The sequence below is a fragment of the Athene cunicularia genome (genome assembly GCF_003259725.1).
Source record: "Athene cunicularia isolate RWA chromosome 2 unlocalized genomic scaffold, athCun1 chr2_part1, whole genome shotgun sequence".
Lineage (NCBI taxonomy): Eukaryota > Metazoa > Chordata > Aves > Strigiformes > Strigidae > Athene > Athene cunicularia.
In genome coordinates, this window is record NW_020799095.1 from 68138620 (window position 1) to 68154454 (window position 15835).

Genomic DNA, 15835 nt, shown 5'->3' on the forward strand with positions numbered 1-15835 from the left:
CTAAGCTGTAAGCATCAGTACAACACCTACCACAATGTAAACATGGATCTAATCTCTCCTTGATGTATCTTTGTCCTTCCTTTCTGGTCATCCCTCTCCACAGGAGAGATCATACCTCTTTTCTGAATTTAGGCAACCAAATAAATGTTTTGACTGTGTTTATTCATTAACAATCTCACTAGTCACAAGTATCTCATCTTGCTCTTTCTGCAACAATAGTTGTACAGAAATAAATTGTAAGCAAAATGAAATCTAAATGAAGCCTGTTAATTTCTTGCTTCTAAATGGGGAAAATTCATTCATATCACTATATAATTTGTAACTGTGTCCATTGATTCTCCCTTCTTCCATCGATTATATGTCTGCTAACTTGAAAAGAGTTACCCTCTAATACACAGATCTGTGAAACAGATCAGCCGCACAGTTTACAGGAAATTTAGTAAATTAAAACTACATTAATAACAAAGAGTCAAGTACTTTTAAACGTTGTCTTTTAAGGAACATTTTTCTAAGGCAACATTTTTTCCTTTTCTGCTATGTTTTGTTTTGCCATTCCATACTAATTCCTGAACTTGATAACTTATGAGATATCTTTTCCCTCAGAAGAATGTTGATATCTTTCTCTACTCTGTATAATAGCAGTTCTGAGAGAAGCTATGGATTAGCCTTGGACATACTAAGAATGCATAGTTAAATACAATACTTCCTGAGATCAGGCAGATATGTGTTAGAACCATCATTTGCTCATAAATATTGAGTGCTATGTGAGAATGAAGGGTAAACCAAAATACCAAAAAACTTAATTTAAGGGAAATAAGATTATGCTACAGACCTCTGAGATAATCTTTTGTTTGACTACTCATTTATTTATTGGAAATTACAGTAACAGGGACACATGTAAATTTATGCCAAAATTTCATTTGCAAACATCAGATCACAATTAGCACATCACATAAAAATTAGTTTCACAGAACTGGATAGATAATTTGAGATGTACACTTTTCCTATGTAAATAAAGAAAAAAGATTGAGAGAGCATTTATAAATATGTCCATATTTATAAGACATACATTGTTACAGAAATAACTAATTGTCACCTCCATAACCATTACCAGTGTCTTTGTCTCTGAAGATCCTCAGGAAAAGTTGAGCTGAGAATATGTTTAGCCAGCCACACAGAAGCCTATAGAAAAGAAATGTGTGCCAAAGGATATTAAAGACATCAAGATACTCAGCAGTTCATCTTCTATGTTATGTCTTTACTCCAATATGTTTCAGTTGAATTAATGCTGGATATTGAATGGAATGGGGATGGCATTTGTTGTCAGTGGGGTCACTATATACTGACTAATCTAATATATTTTCTGGTTTGAGGTTTTTTGTTTGTTTGCTTTCCTTTATCAAAGTATCTCATGGTTGTCCTCTGAGGTGCCAGGTCTTCACAGAAATTGCAGAATGAACAATTTATGATATGAGAAAGGATGCACTTGACAAGTTTGTTTACCACCCATATAGAATTTTTTCTTGCTCACCTACCCCACCCTAAATAGAGAAAAAGGATCATGTAGAGCAAAAAAACACAGCAGTTAAACATTACTTCAGATCAAATGTATGAATACTATTTTGCCAGTTTGAACATCTGAGACTCCTTCACACACATAAAGTTTACTAATTAAAAAGAAAAATCCCCAAACTATTTTGTATGTAAAAACATTTGCTATATCTGGAAATAGGATTTAGAAAATTTCTCAGTTCTTGTTCCTTTGTTTTAGTGAATAAAAGGCATGATATTGAAAACATATAGCACACTACATTTTTGCATGTGGTTTTCTGTAAGTGATTTTCTGCAGGCTCTCTGAAGAACAATTATGATTTGAAAAGCTGAAATCATATTTTATATTATAAATTCAAAATATTTAAACTGTTTATAGAAGATTACCAGTCATAAAGAAACAAATTTAAAGCATGTTTTGTAATTATATAACTCCATTAAAGTGTGAGAATGGTTTCATTGTTCTGTTTTACACAACTAGTATTTTATTTCTATAAGATGCTGGTTAATGTTTTGCTTTATTTATTCTTAAGTATGAACACGGTCCCCTTATTTTTTTTTTTTTTTTCTACAAACTATGATGTTGCAAAATGACTTCACAGATTCCTCATATGTGAAGTGCAAATCAAAACATACATAGGCATTAGAAATTGTAGAATAAGTGATAATTTGAAACTGTACTTCAAGTGTTCTTACTTATAGTAAATTGGCAATAAGAGGTTGAACTCTTCATTGCTAGGAAATCACACTCTATTCCCAAATTTATCACACTGGAAAATTCTCTTTATCATTTGATAAAAAAAAAAAAAAAAAAAAAAAAAAAAAGCTACCTGACACCTTTGTAGACAGTTTGAAAAGACAGATAAAATAAATTAACCTCTTCTCTTCTCTGAGGATCAATGTATAGTTGAGGAGCAAGGTAAGAGAATGACGATGGACAGATGTGATTTTTTTTTTTTTCCAGAACCACTTGTTAGAACAGAAAAGATCACTGCTCCCACTACTTGCTGATCATTACCCTGTTTCAAGAGGTTGTCGACCCTGGATTGCCATCAGAGTTGCTTATATGAACAATCAAAATGGGGTTAGCAAGCTAACACTATTAACATTTACAGCCTGGATTGCTGCTACTCATCTGCATCTGTCTTCTTTTTTAATATATAGGACCTCTTTTCAGCAGATGACTAGCTCTCCAAGTCTACAAAGAGTTTGTAGGAGTAAAAAATTTCAGATAGCAAAATTTGCAATATTAGGAAGTAAAGTGCTAACTTTAAGTCAGCTTATACTCTCTGAAAGATTCTTTAGGTAGCAGAACTGACTGGAAAAAACATTTAGCAGGTTTTCAAATATGAACTACATTATTACCACACTTTCATGTAATATTATATTAAAATAACTTTCCAGATATAATTTTCAATAAAATGCATATTATGTACTTTTTCTGATGAAATTGCACATATAAAATATATTCCTATTTAAACTATGAATTTTGTTTTCTTGATATTTCAATCAAAACAAGCAATATAAAAATCTCATTCTACCCCTTACCCTCTTCTTTCTTTTATTTTTCAGTTGTTATCTTTGTTCAGTTGTGATATTTTGTTTCAGTAATGGCTGCTTGTTTTTAAAGTGGGAAACTTCTAGTGTCTCTGGAAATATTCCCATCTTACCATGCATAGGATGTCTGTTAATTAAAGACCAGAGCTCCCGTAAGTTAAGTCCCTTTCATTGCAGTCTGGCAGGAAGGCTGCTATGGAAGTAAAACAGTGGGCCAGAGCCTAGTTTAATTCATACAACAATAATCAAGTTAAATAAATTTTGATCAATAACAATGTGTGTTGGAGCATATACATGTGCAGGAAGAAAACCAAAAACCCGAGAGAGATTGATGGAAGTTATTTCAAAACCACAAAAAGTAACTTTGTAAATACAGGACAGAGTGTGCAACTACTTAACTTTTGAGAAATCACATGTCTAACCTAAACACTTACATGACTAATGTCAGTCCCATAAACAGTTAAACTAATTACTGATTATTTGGTGATGTCATGTGTGAAATTTGAGAAGTACTTCCTTATATTTAGTGTTGAGAAAGGATATAAGCTTCACACAGGCTCCAACCTCCTTAATGCCTTATGTTAAGTGATTACCCTTCTCCTGACCCATGGGATTGATCCCTCACCAGTTCCCAGACATGGGACTTGCTCTGAATGGTTTCCCATCTGGCTGACTGAGGATCTTAAAGAGGCATTGTAACAGGTACCTGGACATTTTAAAGACTAAAAAAGAAGCTGGCCTGTCTGCATGAGAAAACTAGGTTCAGGTGCAAGTCATGAGTCTTGAGATCTGATTTTTATTTGGCATATTTTTAAAGTTCTACCTCAAGAAAAAAAGATTAAGAATAAGAATAAGAATAAGAATAAGAATAAGAATAAGAATAAGAATAAGAATAAGAATAAGAATAAGAATAATAAGAATAAGAATAAGAATAAGAATAAGAATAAGAATAAGAATAAGAATAAGAATAAGAATAAGAATAAGAATAAAAAAAGAAAAAATAAAGAATAAAGGAAAAAATATTTATGCCACCAGGTGAGGAATACCTCAACAAGAATGAATGTACACTGTTTCTTATGGACGGGAAGTTGTGCTGTGTGGCACAAGACGGAAACATCTGACTGAAAGAAATAAGCTATATTTTGTACTTGACATACAAAAAAGTCTATTCTTCCTGAAAATAAGAATCGAATATGAAAATAACAACTAAATATTTTTAATTAACTTTGTATGTTGATTACATAATGCTCCACACTCTGTATCAAGATACTAATATAATATTTTTCTCTATATTACCTGTAGAGTTGGCAAGCTGACACATACATATTTTTGAATGCTGTATGTATGTTGTGTTTAATTCTTCTAAACCATCGTATGCAATCCTTAAGAATTTTCACAGATATTTATTACAGATATACACTGAATATATTGTTAAGTATCATTCAGTCTTGCCTTCAGACCATTTGGTGACTAGTGTTAGGATACAGTGTTAAACTAGAGGAAAAAATCAAAGTGAAGAAATTAACAAAATCTGCCACAATCACCTTTCATACAGGTGGAGTAATTAAAAGATATGATGACTGAGCTACAAAGCATGGATATAAACACTGGAAGGAATACAGAAACAAGGAAATAAGTGGCATCAGATAACTTATCTGTCTCTAGTGACATGATATACTACATTTTTCTTCTCAGAGAAATATATTAAAAAAAAAAAAAAAATTTGGGATAAAATTCTATACACATTTGAAAAATGCTCAGGTCACCAATCTGTGGCCAGATGTGACTGTAAGCATATAACTTGAGGAAAACATACTTCAGATGTTTATAAAAATGAACTGTGAGTCTTTGTAAATTAAATAAGAGGAAAAGACTTCCAAAAAAGGGTATTATGTGAGAATTTCTAGTACCTAGGTCAGCTTCAATGTCTTGCTTTGGCTTTGGATGTAGGCACTTTTTCGTAATGATGTTATATGGCAAACTAATCAGTGCCTGTGAGTTCACAGGGATAGAGTTTTGAACTCTTACGAAGAGGTGTAGTAGGAAATGGACTGTTAAGCCCCACTAGATGCTTTGAAAATTTACCTCCTAGTGTTCTTGAAAATTATTTCTCCTGCGTGGAGAGGAGTAGAAGGAAGGAAGTAATTAACTGAGGTAAAATGCTCCTAAGGAAAAAAAACCAACAACAACAAAATAAAAAACCAACAACAAAAAACCAACAAAAAAACCATCACAAACCAAAAACAACCAACCAACCAAACCTAGTAACACAAGTTGCTTAAATCAGAACATTTATAGATGATTTGGGGAAATTCAGAAGCTATAATCCTTAAAACTAATTTCTTCTATGTTGTTACAAGGTAGCTGATTGCCTTACTGGCAATCAACAAATGGGAAGACAAGTGTTATTTCACAGATAGAAACTTAGGAGTTTTATACTCCTTTTCATCTTCAAAAGAAAGACTTCTGGTAGTTTCTGAACAGACTATTCAAAGAAATAGCATTTTTTGGTTTAATTTGGTAATTTTAAAAACTACTCCAATATCTTCTATATCCCCTTGTGTCGTTATAGTTTGTTTAGAGCTATTTTTTTTTTATATGACTGAGTCTCAAATTTTCAATTTTTCCAACAGTGAAACAGAAGATAACCACTACTGACCCCAATTATAGTCAAGATTGTACAGACTTATTCATATATGCTGAATGATTTGGTCTGTAATAACAATGCATATATTTATAGAATTCTTCTTTTCTACCTCCCTGAAGCTACACACTGACCAAGATAAAGGAGATGGAAATTTAAAATACATATTAACAGGAGATGGGGCTGGCAGTCTGTTCATTATAGATGAAAATACAGGAGATATTCATGCTGCAAAGAAATTGGACAGAGAAGAAAAGTCCCTGTATGTGCTACGTGCCAAGGCTATAGACAGAAAAACTGGAAGACAAGTGGAGCCAGAGTCCGAATTTATCATTAAAATCCACGATATCAATGACAATGAACCAAAATTCACCAAGGACATGTACACCGCCAGTATTCCGGAGATGTCTGGAGTTGGTAGGTAAAAACTTATCCTTATGTAAAATACAAATGGGTTTGAGTTGATTGGGAACTTACAAGTAAGTTATTATTTGAGGCACTTAATACTAGCTTCTGTGAATATCCATAGAACAGTTTTTGTTGCCAGTAATATAAATTATTGGCTTCTGCTTTTATTTATTGTTTCATCTTCATCTACTTCTAATATAAGCTACTTTTTACTTTTTTAAGCCCACCAGAACCATCAAGGTAGCATATATGGTTGTTTTATAAGTTACTACATATTTTTGCCACAGCTTGCATAAAATGTATCCTCTTTATACATGTAAAGTCTAGTTTACCATATATTTCTGCACCTTTAGTCATAAACAACTTTCAGCATGTAAGTATGTCAAATCATTAATGTATCAAAATGATGCAAAATATGTTCCTACAAATACCTAAAAATTTGTTTGTTTGTTTGTTTGTTATGTTTTTTGAACTACTTTCTCTTTGGTATCAATATTAATATTTGTTGGTGATGTTCTTTATACTATGGACTTGTTTGTCTGAGGTTTTTTAAGATAGCAAATATATGAACCCCTTCCCCAAAGAAATAACTCTTCTTTTTTGTTGTTTTAAATATTTTTTTTTTTTCGTGGATAAAAACTTACAGCTATTCGCAACTGCTGCACTGAAAAATTAAAACGTGGAGCGACAGTAGAAGATGGGTGAGAACTATAGCATTAAAGGAAAATAATACTCTCAGTTTTGTTCAAATACTATAAAGTGGTAGATAATCACCTACACACATTCATCAGAAGATATCATGATTGTCTAAGTGCTCCACTCTTTTACAGCAGAGACAGTTTCTCTGATGAGTAAGCATAAAATACACGGGCTATGGGAAACAACTGACAGGTAAATTCTCAAGAGTTATTTATTTATCATGAATTACTGTAATAGTCTGCAAAACCAGCCCTGGATAATGGCATTGCTAAGAGAGACAATAACAATAAAATACCAATCAACATTTGAGACTAATATGTATCTTTGCAAAATAATTTCCAGAAGCTAATAATTACCTCTGAGAACAGTAGCAGAAGTATAATGGAACAGGACTCTATTTTATAATTCTCTTTTTTAATCATGACACTACTGTGTATAATGCAAAGAAACTAAGAAATGTTCTTTTAAAGGTACATGGAAAACAGAAAAATTCTTTCCATTCAGAGTTTAATTTCCTTATAATCTGTGAGGGAAAATGTTGGCAGTGCACCTGTCATATTTAGTTTGAAATATATTTGTAAGGAAGGATCTCCATAGGAATAGATAGGATAAAAAGCATGATGTCCATGGTTAACATTATCACTTAGTCCAACTTCATTAGTCAATTGGGAAGCATGAATAAAAGAGAACAGAATAAGATTCAGTCCTTTGGTACTACCTGTGAAATTTTAAGTCTATGAAACATCTGTTCGATGAGGATGATGATAGTATAACTACAATTACATACGTTAAGGTGAAAAAGTGTCCACGAAAGATGAAGTAAAGGTGAGTTTTACTGTGAAAAAAAAAAAAAAAGAATTACAGGAAAAGTATTTAAACAGTAAAAAAGCCCCTTATCTTCCAATATCAGGGCAAAAAATGGATCTGGGTTACTTTTTGTTCTGTTTAGTTTATATTTGCATTCAGGGATATAAAGTCTATACTGGAATGAAATTATTAGCATTTGAATTTGAATGATTAAAAGTAGTTTTGCAATTTCTTAAATAGCAGAGACTAAGAACCCAAATCCCCTTCAGTCCATTCAAGAAGCAGAAATTCTGTATTTTTGCAGTCAGTCATAAGAATGCTAATTCAACAGTCAGGATGTACATATAGGTAAATAAGGAATATGCAAATATATTCCTTCTTGGAGTCCCTTTGTCCTATTCCTCCAGATAAGGGAGCAGGTTCTGTAAGTGGAGGAAGTAACTTGGGAGTGAAAAGGTGAGATTCCTGCTGTAGGTGGAATACAACTCATGGGAGAGCAAGTGGTACTCTTGTAAACCTTCCCATAAAGCACACAAGAGACCACATAAAGTATATAATGAAGATAATGTTTTTCTTTAAACATCTAGACCAAAAAAAAAAACCAAAAAAGCCATATGAATGTAAACCAGCAAATACGCACTGGACAGCACATAAAACAAAATGCAGGGAAAAGAAGAAAAACTGATACAGTGTGGCAATGGGTTGTGGCTCCTGGTTCATTCTTTCCACAGGGGCTAGGATATCCATTAAAAAGTCTCCAATGCATCATGAAAATGGCATTTAAGAAGTTGTAATTATTCTTCATTTAATAGGTATGATGGAATGAGCAACTACTAGCTTTTCTTTTCTATAGATACTCAGTTGAAACAATGCTTTCTTGAACATAGTGTTTATTGAGGAAAATCACAGATTTACAGAATTGTCAGTTATGCAGGTAGGTATCGCTGTTCACGGATTAGACAATTGTCAAATAGAAGTCCAAAAGCCAGATTTGGTAAGAAAGTAGGGCCAAACCTCTTAGTTGATTTTTGACTGTAGAGTTTAAAATGGAAATTGAGGTTGGAAGATTGTGTAAAGGAAGTCATTAAGGAAGAACAAACTGAAAAATTACTGAGTGAGGAATGCATATAAAGGTTATTGCTGCTGTGAAAGTAAGTTCACCTTAAAGAAAAGGACTGAAAATATTCTGAAAAGAAAGAAAAAGAAAGAAAGAAAGAAAGAAAGAAAGAAAGAAAGAAAGAAAGAAAGAAAGAAAGAAAGAAAGAAAGAAAGAAAGAAAGAAAGAAAGAAAGAAAGAAAGAAAGAAAGAAAGAAAGAAAGAAAGAACTGAGATCACAAAAGATCCCTAGAAAATGTCAGTGTAGTCCTGCAGTGATACTGAATATGATGAAGGTTATTAGTTATAACCATATACACAGAATCTTGCACACCTATGCAAATAACTTTTCTGACTGGAAACAACTATACACTTACATTATACACATTTTAAGAAATAGATATACTCATGATAAGCAAGTTAAAAATTTATGGGGAAATACCAGTTTCTTTCCATCCTCCACTTCCTTCCAATTTTGGTCTTAAGATATATTTTTTTTTCTTAACTATTATCTTTATATGTTTTCCAAGCTCAACAAATATGATAGCACATATTTATGAAAATGCCATTAAGATTGAGAAATTGAAGAAGAATCATCACTAGCAATGTTTCCAGCTGTGTCTGTATCTGTTATTCAAATGACATATCATACAACATATTTCTCACTGTGTTACTGACTACTTCTTGGAATAACTAGATCTAGAGCACACAAGGGAAAATGATAGTCAACATTTCTGTCAGCATGTGTGATTTTCAGTACCAATAGGCAAGCCTCACTCCTGTTTGACTAGTTTATTACTAAGAACAGTGAAAGTGTAACATGCATTTTCAGCACAACCTACCCAAGCCCGGAGGGAAACATGAATGTTTATTTGTGCACTAGTTTGTGCTAATCCTATGTTGTAATATCTGCACTGCAACCATCAAGCAATACATAAATTACCCTTTCTATGGCTAAATTGAATCCAGTCATATCACCAAAAGCATTATGGGTATACTTAAAATGCTGTGTAGCAAAGTTAGTACTAGAAGCAATCAAAACCACTGAAGTGAGCTGACTGCAGTGTCATTTCAGATAGCTTTTATGGAAATGATCACACTAAATGCTCACAGTGATATCAACTTAAAAAAAAAAAAAGAAAAAGAAAAAGAAAAAAAACAGAAAGTTAGTTTAAGAGATCCTAAAACTCAATAACATGAAATTTCTCATTAAAATCAGCCACTATACTGAAGTACTGGAGGATAATAACTGCTGTAGCTATATTTTCAAAGAGTGCTAGAGTTGACAAGAAGAATCCTGAGATTTATGTCAGACTAGGTAAATTGATTCAATAAAAAATAATTCCAAACAATGAGGAAAAGGTGTTAGACAAACCCATGAAGGTTAATCAAAACATAATATAGCAAGTAAAGGAACAAAAGTTCCTTTCGATATTTTAAAATTATGGAATACCAAAGTTGTAAAATACAGTCTTGATCACAATGAAGAGTAGGTGGATTTGAAGCATGACTTATTCTGATTTGGTTATAATTTAGAAATACTATAAGGAAACTTCAGAAAAGCTAAATACATATTATGCATCTTGAGATAATCTTTTCATTTTCTCTTCATATAGAGAAAAAAGTACAGCCCTGATCATACTAAATATCTAGTTTTTCTTCTTCAAGGCTTACATGAGTAAAAGCTGTGATCTAGGTTTGTTTTTTTTCAAGTGAAAGATGATGGTTAAAAGAACAAAATAAAATCAAAACTAGCCTTACACCTCATTGTGAAAACCACTTTTCTCAGGATATAAATATAGTTAGGAAATCTTTAAAAACGGGAGTTTGCAATGAGATGCCCTGTGGAATTCAATCTCTTGACACCTCGGTAAATATTACTACACCATCCATTTACCTGCCTTGCTAATTTTAACAAGTAAGGCTTACCATTTTTTCTCATTAAACATCTTTAACATGCAGCTGATGAGTATTTTTTACATGTTTTTAATCTTTTAATTGATCCTATTAAAAGAAGGGATGATGCCTAATTTAACTTGGCACTCATCTCTTCATACTTAACTGCTGCTTTCTAGGTATTATGGATCTAACCAAAGACATCTCCTGGTTCAGAGTTGGTAGAGGACAAGATGTGTATAATGTATAGAGGGACAAATTTTAAATGGATACATTTAAAATTTATAATTTTCCCATTAAATTGCCTTTATTGCAAATATAATCGGAATAAAAGAGTTTTTCTGTAGATGAACAGTGAAGTGATTATTTTTTAGGAATTTCTTACAAGAACAAGTAGGCCTTACCATAAAAACAAAACAAAACAAAATAAACCAACAAACCAAAAAACCCCAAAAAAGACAAAACCCCCAACTGAACCAAAACCAATAACTGTCACGTTTGCTATTTTGGAATTTGCTTATTTCAGTAAGCATTAATCTACATATTTGTATAAACGACTAAATGAAGGCAGCTCTCATCTTTCATATTTCAGCAGGAAATAATTATATTTTCTCCTCTGCATATTTTTCCTGGTTTCAGATGCTTATAAAACCAAATCTATTCAAGATTGTCCTGACTTTTTCACAACCTTATGAAAACTACTTTGTTAACTTGTAAAATTTCAGAATGTTAATTGTTAACATATATTCTATTTTAAAATAAATAATTTAGTTAGCTTAGGAGAAAGATATATTTCTAATAAATATTTTATGCCCAAGTTCATATTTTACATTCAGCAGCTAAAATATAGTATTATAATTTCTTTTAGTCAAACTAAACATGATGGCAGAAATCCTGCAGTTTATACCCCCTATATTTCTGCATAGAACTCACTCCTGTATTTCTGCATTTGTCACTATTCTGTAGTAGAATTTTAAAAATTCTGTAACTGTCAGAATCTGCATAGGGTTCTCATTTTTAAATGCAGTATTTTGATAATTTTTAAAATTTATATTCTTTATTATTCTTATACAAGCCTTTATAATGAAAAATATCTCAACAGAAAGACGAAAATTAAAATAAGCGTTCAATGTGTCATAATATTTCTTAAAATAAAACATCAAGGTGGAAAAGGCAAAAAAATCTTCGTTAAACAGTTAAAAATATAAATTGTTTTAGAATAAAGTGGGGGTACATTGGGTTTTGTCAGTTTTGGACATGCATTCTGTTACATACATGCATAGCATTTTCATTTACAAAAGCTTGCACTACATTTCTGTTAAGGAAGTATATAGAATGCTTTATAAATATTTCGTATTTGGCATGAGGCAGAACTTTTTCGAAAGAGTATGAGTGGGTGTTTTAAAACTTTTAATTCTATTTGAAAAAACAAAACAAAACAAAAACACCCACTTAAATGTGAATGGAAAATTATTTAGATAACGATTTTTTTCCCTTAAATTATTTTATCTTTTGTATAGTTATGCATTTAATATGGACAGCATTTTCCTAGCAAAAAGGAGGCTTGCTCTTCACGGAACTTACTTACTAGAGCTGTGATACTATAAAGAGGTTGTTTTGAATTTGTACAGCTCCATTGATTTCAACCTAGATGTTATGTAGGTCTTAGGATCTCCCTGTATGGACTTTATTTCATGATTAATGTATATAAGTTCTGTAAAAATTAAACGTCCATTTACAACTACTGTTTTTTTCCTGAGGTTTCTTCTATGTTTAGTTAGATAAACAAAATCATATGTAATGTGGATATATTGGCTCTTCAACAAACAAAATGAAACCATCCTCAGAGGAAAATCTATGAATTTACAACACTTCCAAATAGTTATGTGATCTCAAGAAACAAATAAACATACACTCTGCATATGAAAAGCATTAGTTTTTTTCTAGGATCTAAACAAATGATGTAACTAATTTTTTACAATAACATTTTACGATGATTATAATTTTACAACTTTATTCCACATCCAAACATATGAAATTAAAAGTAAACATTGAATTTATGTATTATTTTTCTCCTTCAGGGCTTTGTTAATTTTATCTTTACATAAATACTTTGTTACAGACTCAGGAAAAGATAAACATTAAAAAATAATATAAAGAATCACATAAAAACTAATGTGTATATTTATTGTGTGTGCATATATATATATATATATATATGAAGGTTAAGAGGATACTTAAATAAGTCAATCCTATTTATAAAATTTGGGAAATTTATCATAAATTGTCAGAAATGCCATAGTTCTTTTAAAGTTTATGTAGAATGTATTAATAACACAAGTGAAAAAATTGAGGTACTGCACATCCAGAAAAATGAGAGACAAAAAATAACTTTAACAAGATTGAAACAGTGCTTCTGAACAATTCAAATATAGCAGGTAAAGTATAGTAGGTAAAAGCAGGAGAGACTTTCATCCAGCAATCTAACCTCAGCTAAAAAAAATCACTTGACATATTCATTTTTCTTCAGCTACAAAATCCTCATATCTTTAAAATAGAGCTCCTCACTTTCTTTCTCATCTTTTTGCAGGGGGGAAATCACTTTTGGTGCTAGAAAAAATTGGGGGTTTGTAGAAGTGCTGTCAGCAAGTAAATGTAAATTTAATTTGTAAATGTAAATTTAAATGTAAATTTACTTGCTGTAAATACAGGAAGATATAAATAATTTCCATGTTTCTGTCCCATGGGAACTGAGCCACTGTCAATTCATTGTTAGAAGTTTGTGACCTCCTCTGAGCTCCCATAAACCTCTCCCTTCTGACCCTTCATGACATGCTGGTCTAAAGTATTTCTCATAGGAAGAAATAAGATGACAGGAGTTCGAAGGCGCAATTAGTAAACAGGATGGGTGACTTTTAAAGTGTAATATGTGACTTTAGGCTTTGTAAGATGTTTGGCCTAAACTTTGGAGATGCAGTTTTAAGGTGACCATAAATTCTTTTGATCTCTATATGTCTCAATTTCCCACCAATTAGTGGAAGACTAGAACAGCTCTACTCCATAGATACGTCGAAATGTGTTCAGCTACTGCAGCAACAGACATCACAGCACCCTTGGAGTGACTTTTTGCCAACTGGAATTTTCAGGCCTGGGCTATGCTAAATGTGACTCCTCTTTATATCCCTCTGAAATGAGTTGCTGCAATACTATTTGCCTGGCTTCTATATTGCAACAAATGTATTATTCCCTATTATCTGTGTTCACTGAAAACAAAATGAAAAAAAAATAAAAACCCCAGAACCCTTGACCTCTCTAGATTAGAGCTTGAATTTAGCATTAAAAGTTCCTGTACCATACTTATACTAAAAATTGTTTGATGTATCCATTTTCCTTCTTTTTATTTCAGTAGATTTCCAGCTATAACACTATAATCACTGAAAAAAAAGCGTAATGGGCCTGAATTCTTTACATCAGCACTTTTGCTCACACTGCAGTGCAGTACAATGGGATACGTTCTGCCTTGTTAGAGATACTGTCCTTCTGATAGGATGTTAAACCAAGGTCCTTTCATCTTTCATGGCTTCACATCTAAAAAGTAAAAATCCCATTGACATTATGAAAATTTTAAGGCACAGCCACGTTGCTTCAGTCAGTATATATACCTCTTGATATGAACATACACCCTTTATACATCCTTTAATATGAACATGTGTTACAATTCACAACCATGTGCAAACTGTTTTCAGAGCCAGTATAAATATTGAGTTCCTATGCATGATTACAGTTTACGGGCATATAATTTATTCCCTTATGAGCTCTTGCAGCGATGAGACACCAAATAATTTTGCTTCTTTTAAAACAGGTTCTTTTAAAACAGGTTACATCTCACATTTATGTGGCCATATTGGAGCCCGCGGCAGTTGAACTGCTGGTACAAAGGACTGGAATAACTGGGACTAATTGACATTAACAATATTAGGAACATTCTGTCTTTATCAGAAGGAACATGTCAAGTATAGGCATACATGTGTTCTATCCTTTATTAAAATTAAAACATGGCAGACATTTAAATAAGCAAGTTAGTAGTGGGGAGGTGGTAATCCCTTGTCTAAGGGCAGATGTTACCTTTAAAGTGCTAACATTAATGTGTCTATTATATCACATTAATGCACAGGGTTCTTTCCTGCCACCACGTAGTTAAATTACTTGTGTAGTCTTAGCTGTCTGAAAAAACTCATTTTCTTTATTTAAACAATTTTTGAGAATGAGATTTTTCAAATGTTGGATCTGTAGCAAGTTGGGAAGACTGGACACACAGTTCTAAGTCAGAAACTGTGATTAACTAGATATGTTAAATATGTTTGAGAACTGGTGATATATAGCCATGAAAGAAATTTATAGATTATATTGAGAAGTATTTTTTCATCTTTTCGTTCTGTTAAATTAAAGCACATCTGGGATGCTTACTTAGTCTAATCTTCTGAACACAGAAGCTTTTCAGTTGCTCTTAAAAGCAAACACAGCTTTCTGAATGCCTGAATGTACATTTCAGCTGTTAATGATATGCAGCTGAGTGTTAAATGTCAGTTTTATTTTTAAAAATCATGTACTTCCAAGTATTTCCAAAATGTGTAAATAAGATACAATGATAAAACATTTTTTTTCTAATATAATATAAAGTAACTTAGCATCACACATAGTAGAATGCACATAAAGATGCTTTGACATAATTTTAAGTCTTCCGAACACATAACAGTCTCATTCAACAGATCAATCCATCACAAAATAAAGGTCCAGACTCCTACATCTTTATTTATCCTGTGTACCTCATTTCGTAAGCTATCCTCCTCCATCCCTAAACCGCAGTTATCATAGAGCTACTGAGAAATGAAAGCTTTATCTCCTATGAATCTGAATCATTAAGAATACTTCTGTTATAGATGATTTAGCTACATCATACCACCAGAATAGTGTAACAAGCTCAGGAAAGGAACATTGCTCCCACAAAAGAAACCCACTTTTCTCGCTAAAAGAGATCATTAAATGTCTCTCTACTATAATAACATGGAAGGACTGGGAATGTTTGCCCATAATGGATACAGTACTGTTAAATAAGTAAATTTCTTACTAAAAATGTGCCTATATATATATATATATATATATATATATATATATAT

At 32.1% G+C, this 15835-nt stretch overlaps 1 protein-coding gene across 1 annotated transcript in view; it reads left to right on the forward strand.

Moving 5' to 3' along the window:
* Positions 1 to 15835, forward strand: part of CDH9 (cadherin 9) — a 108641-nt gene that overhangs the window by 52816 nt on the left and 39990 nt on the right. The window contains exon 3 of the mRNA XM_026843317.1: positions 5875 to 6169. Coding sequence (XP_026699118.1) covers positions 5875 to 6169 — 295 coding nt within the window. The remainder of the gene's footprint in view (positions 1 to 5874; positions 6170 to 15835) is intronic.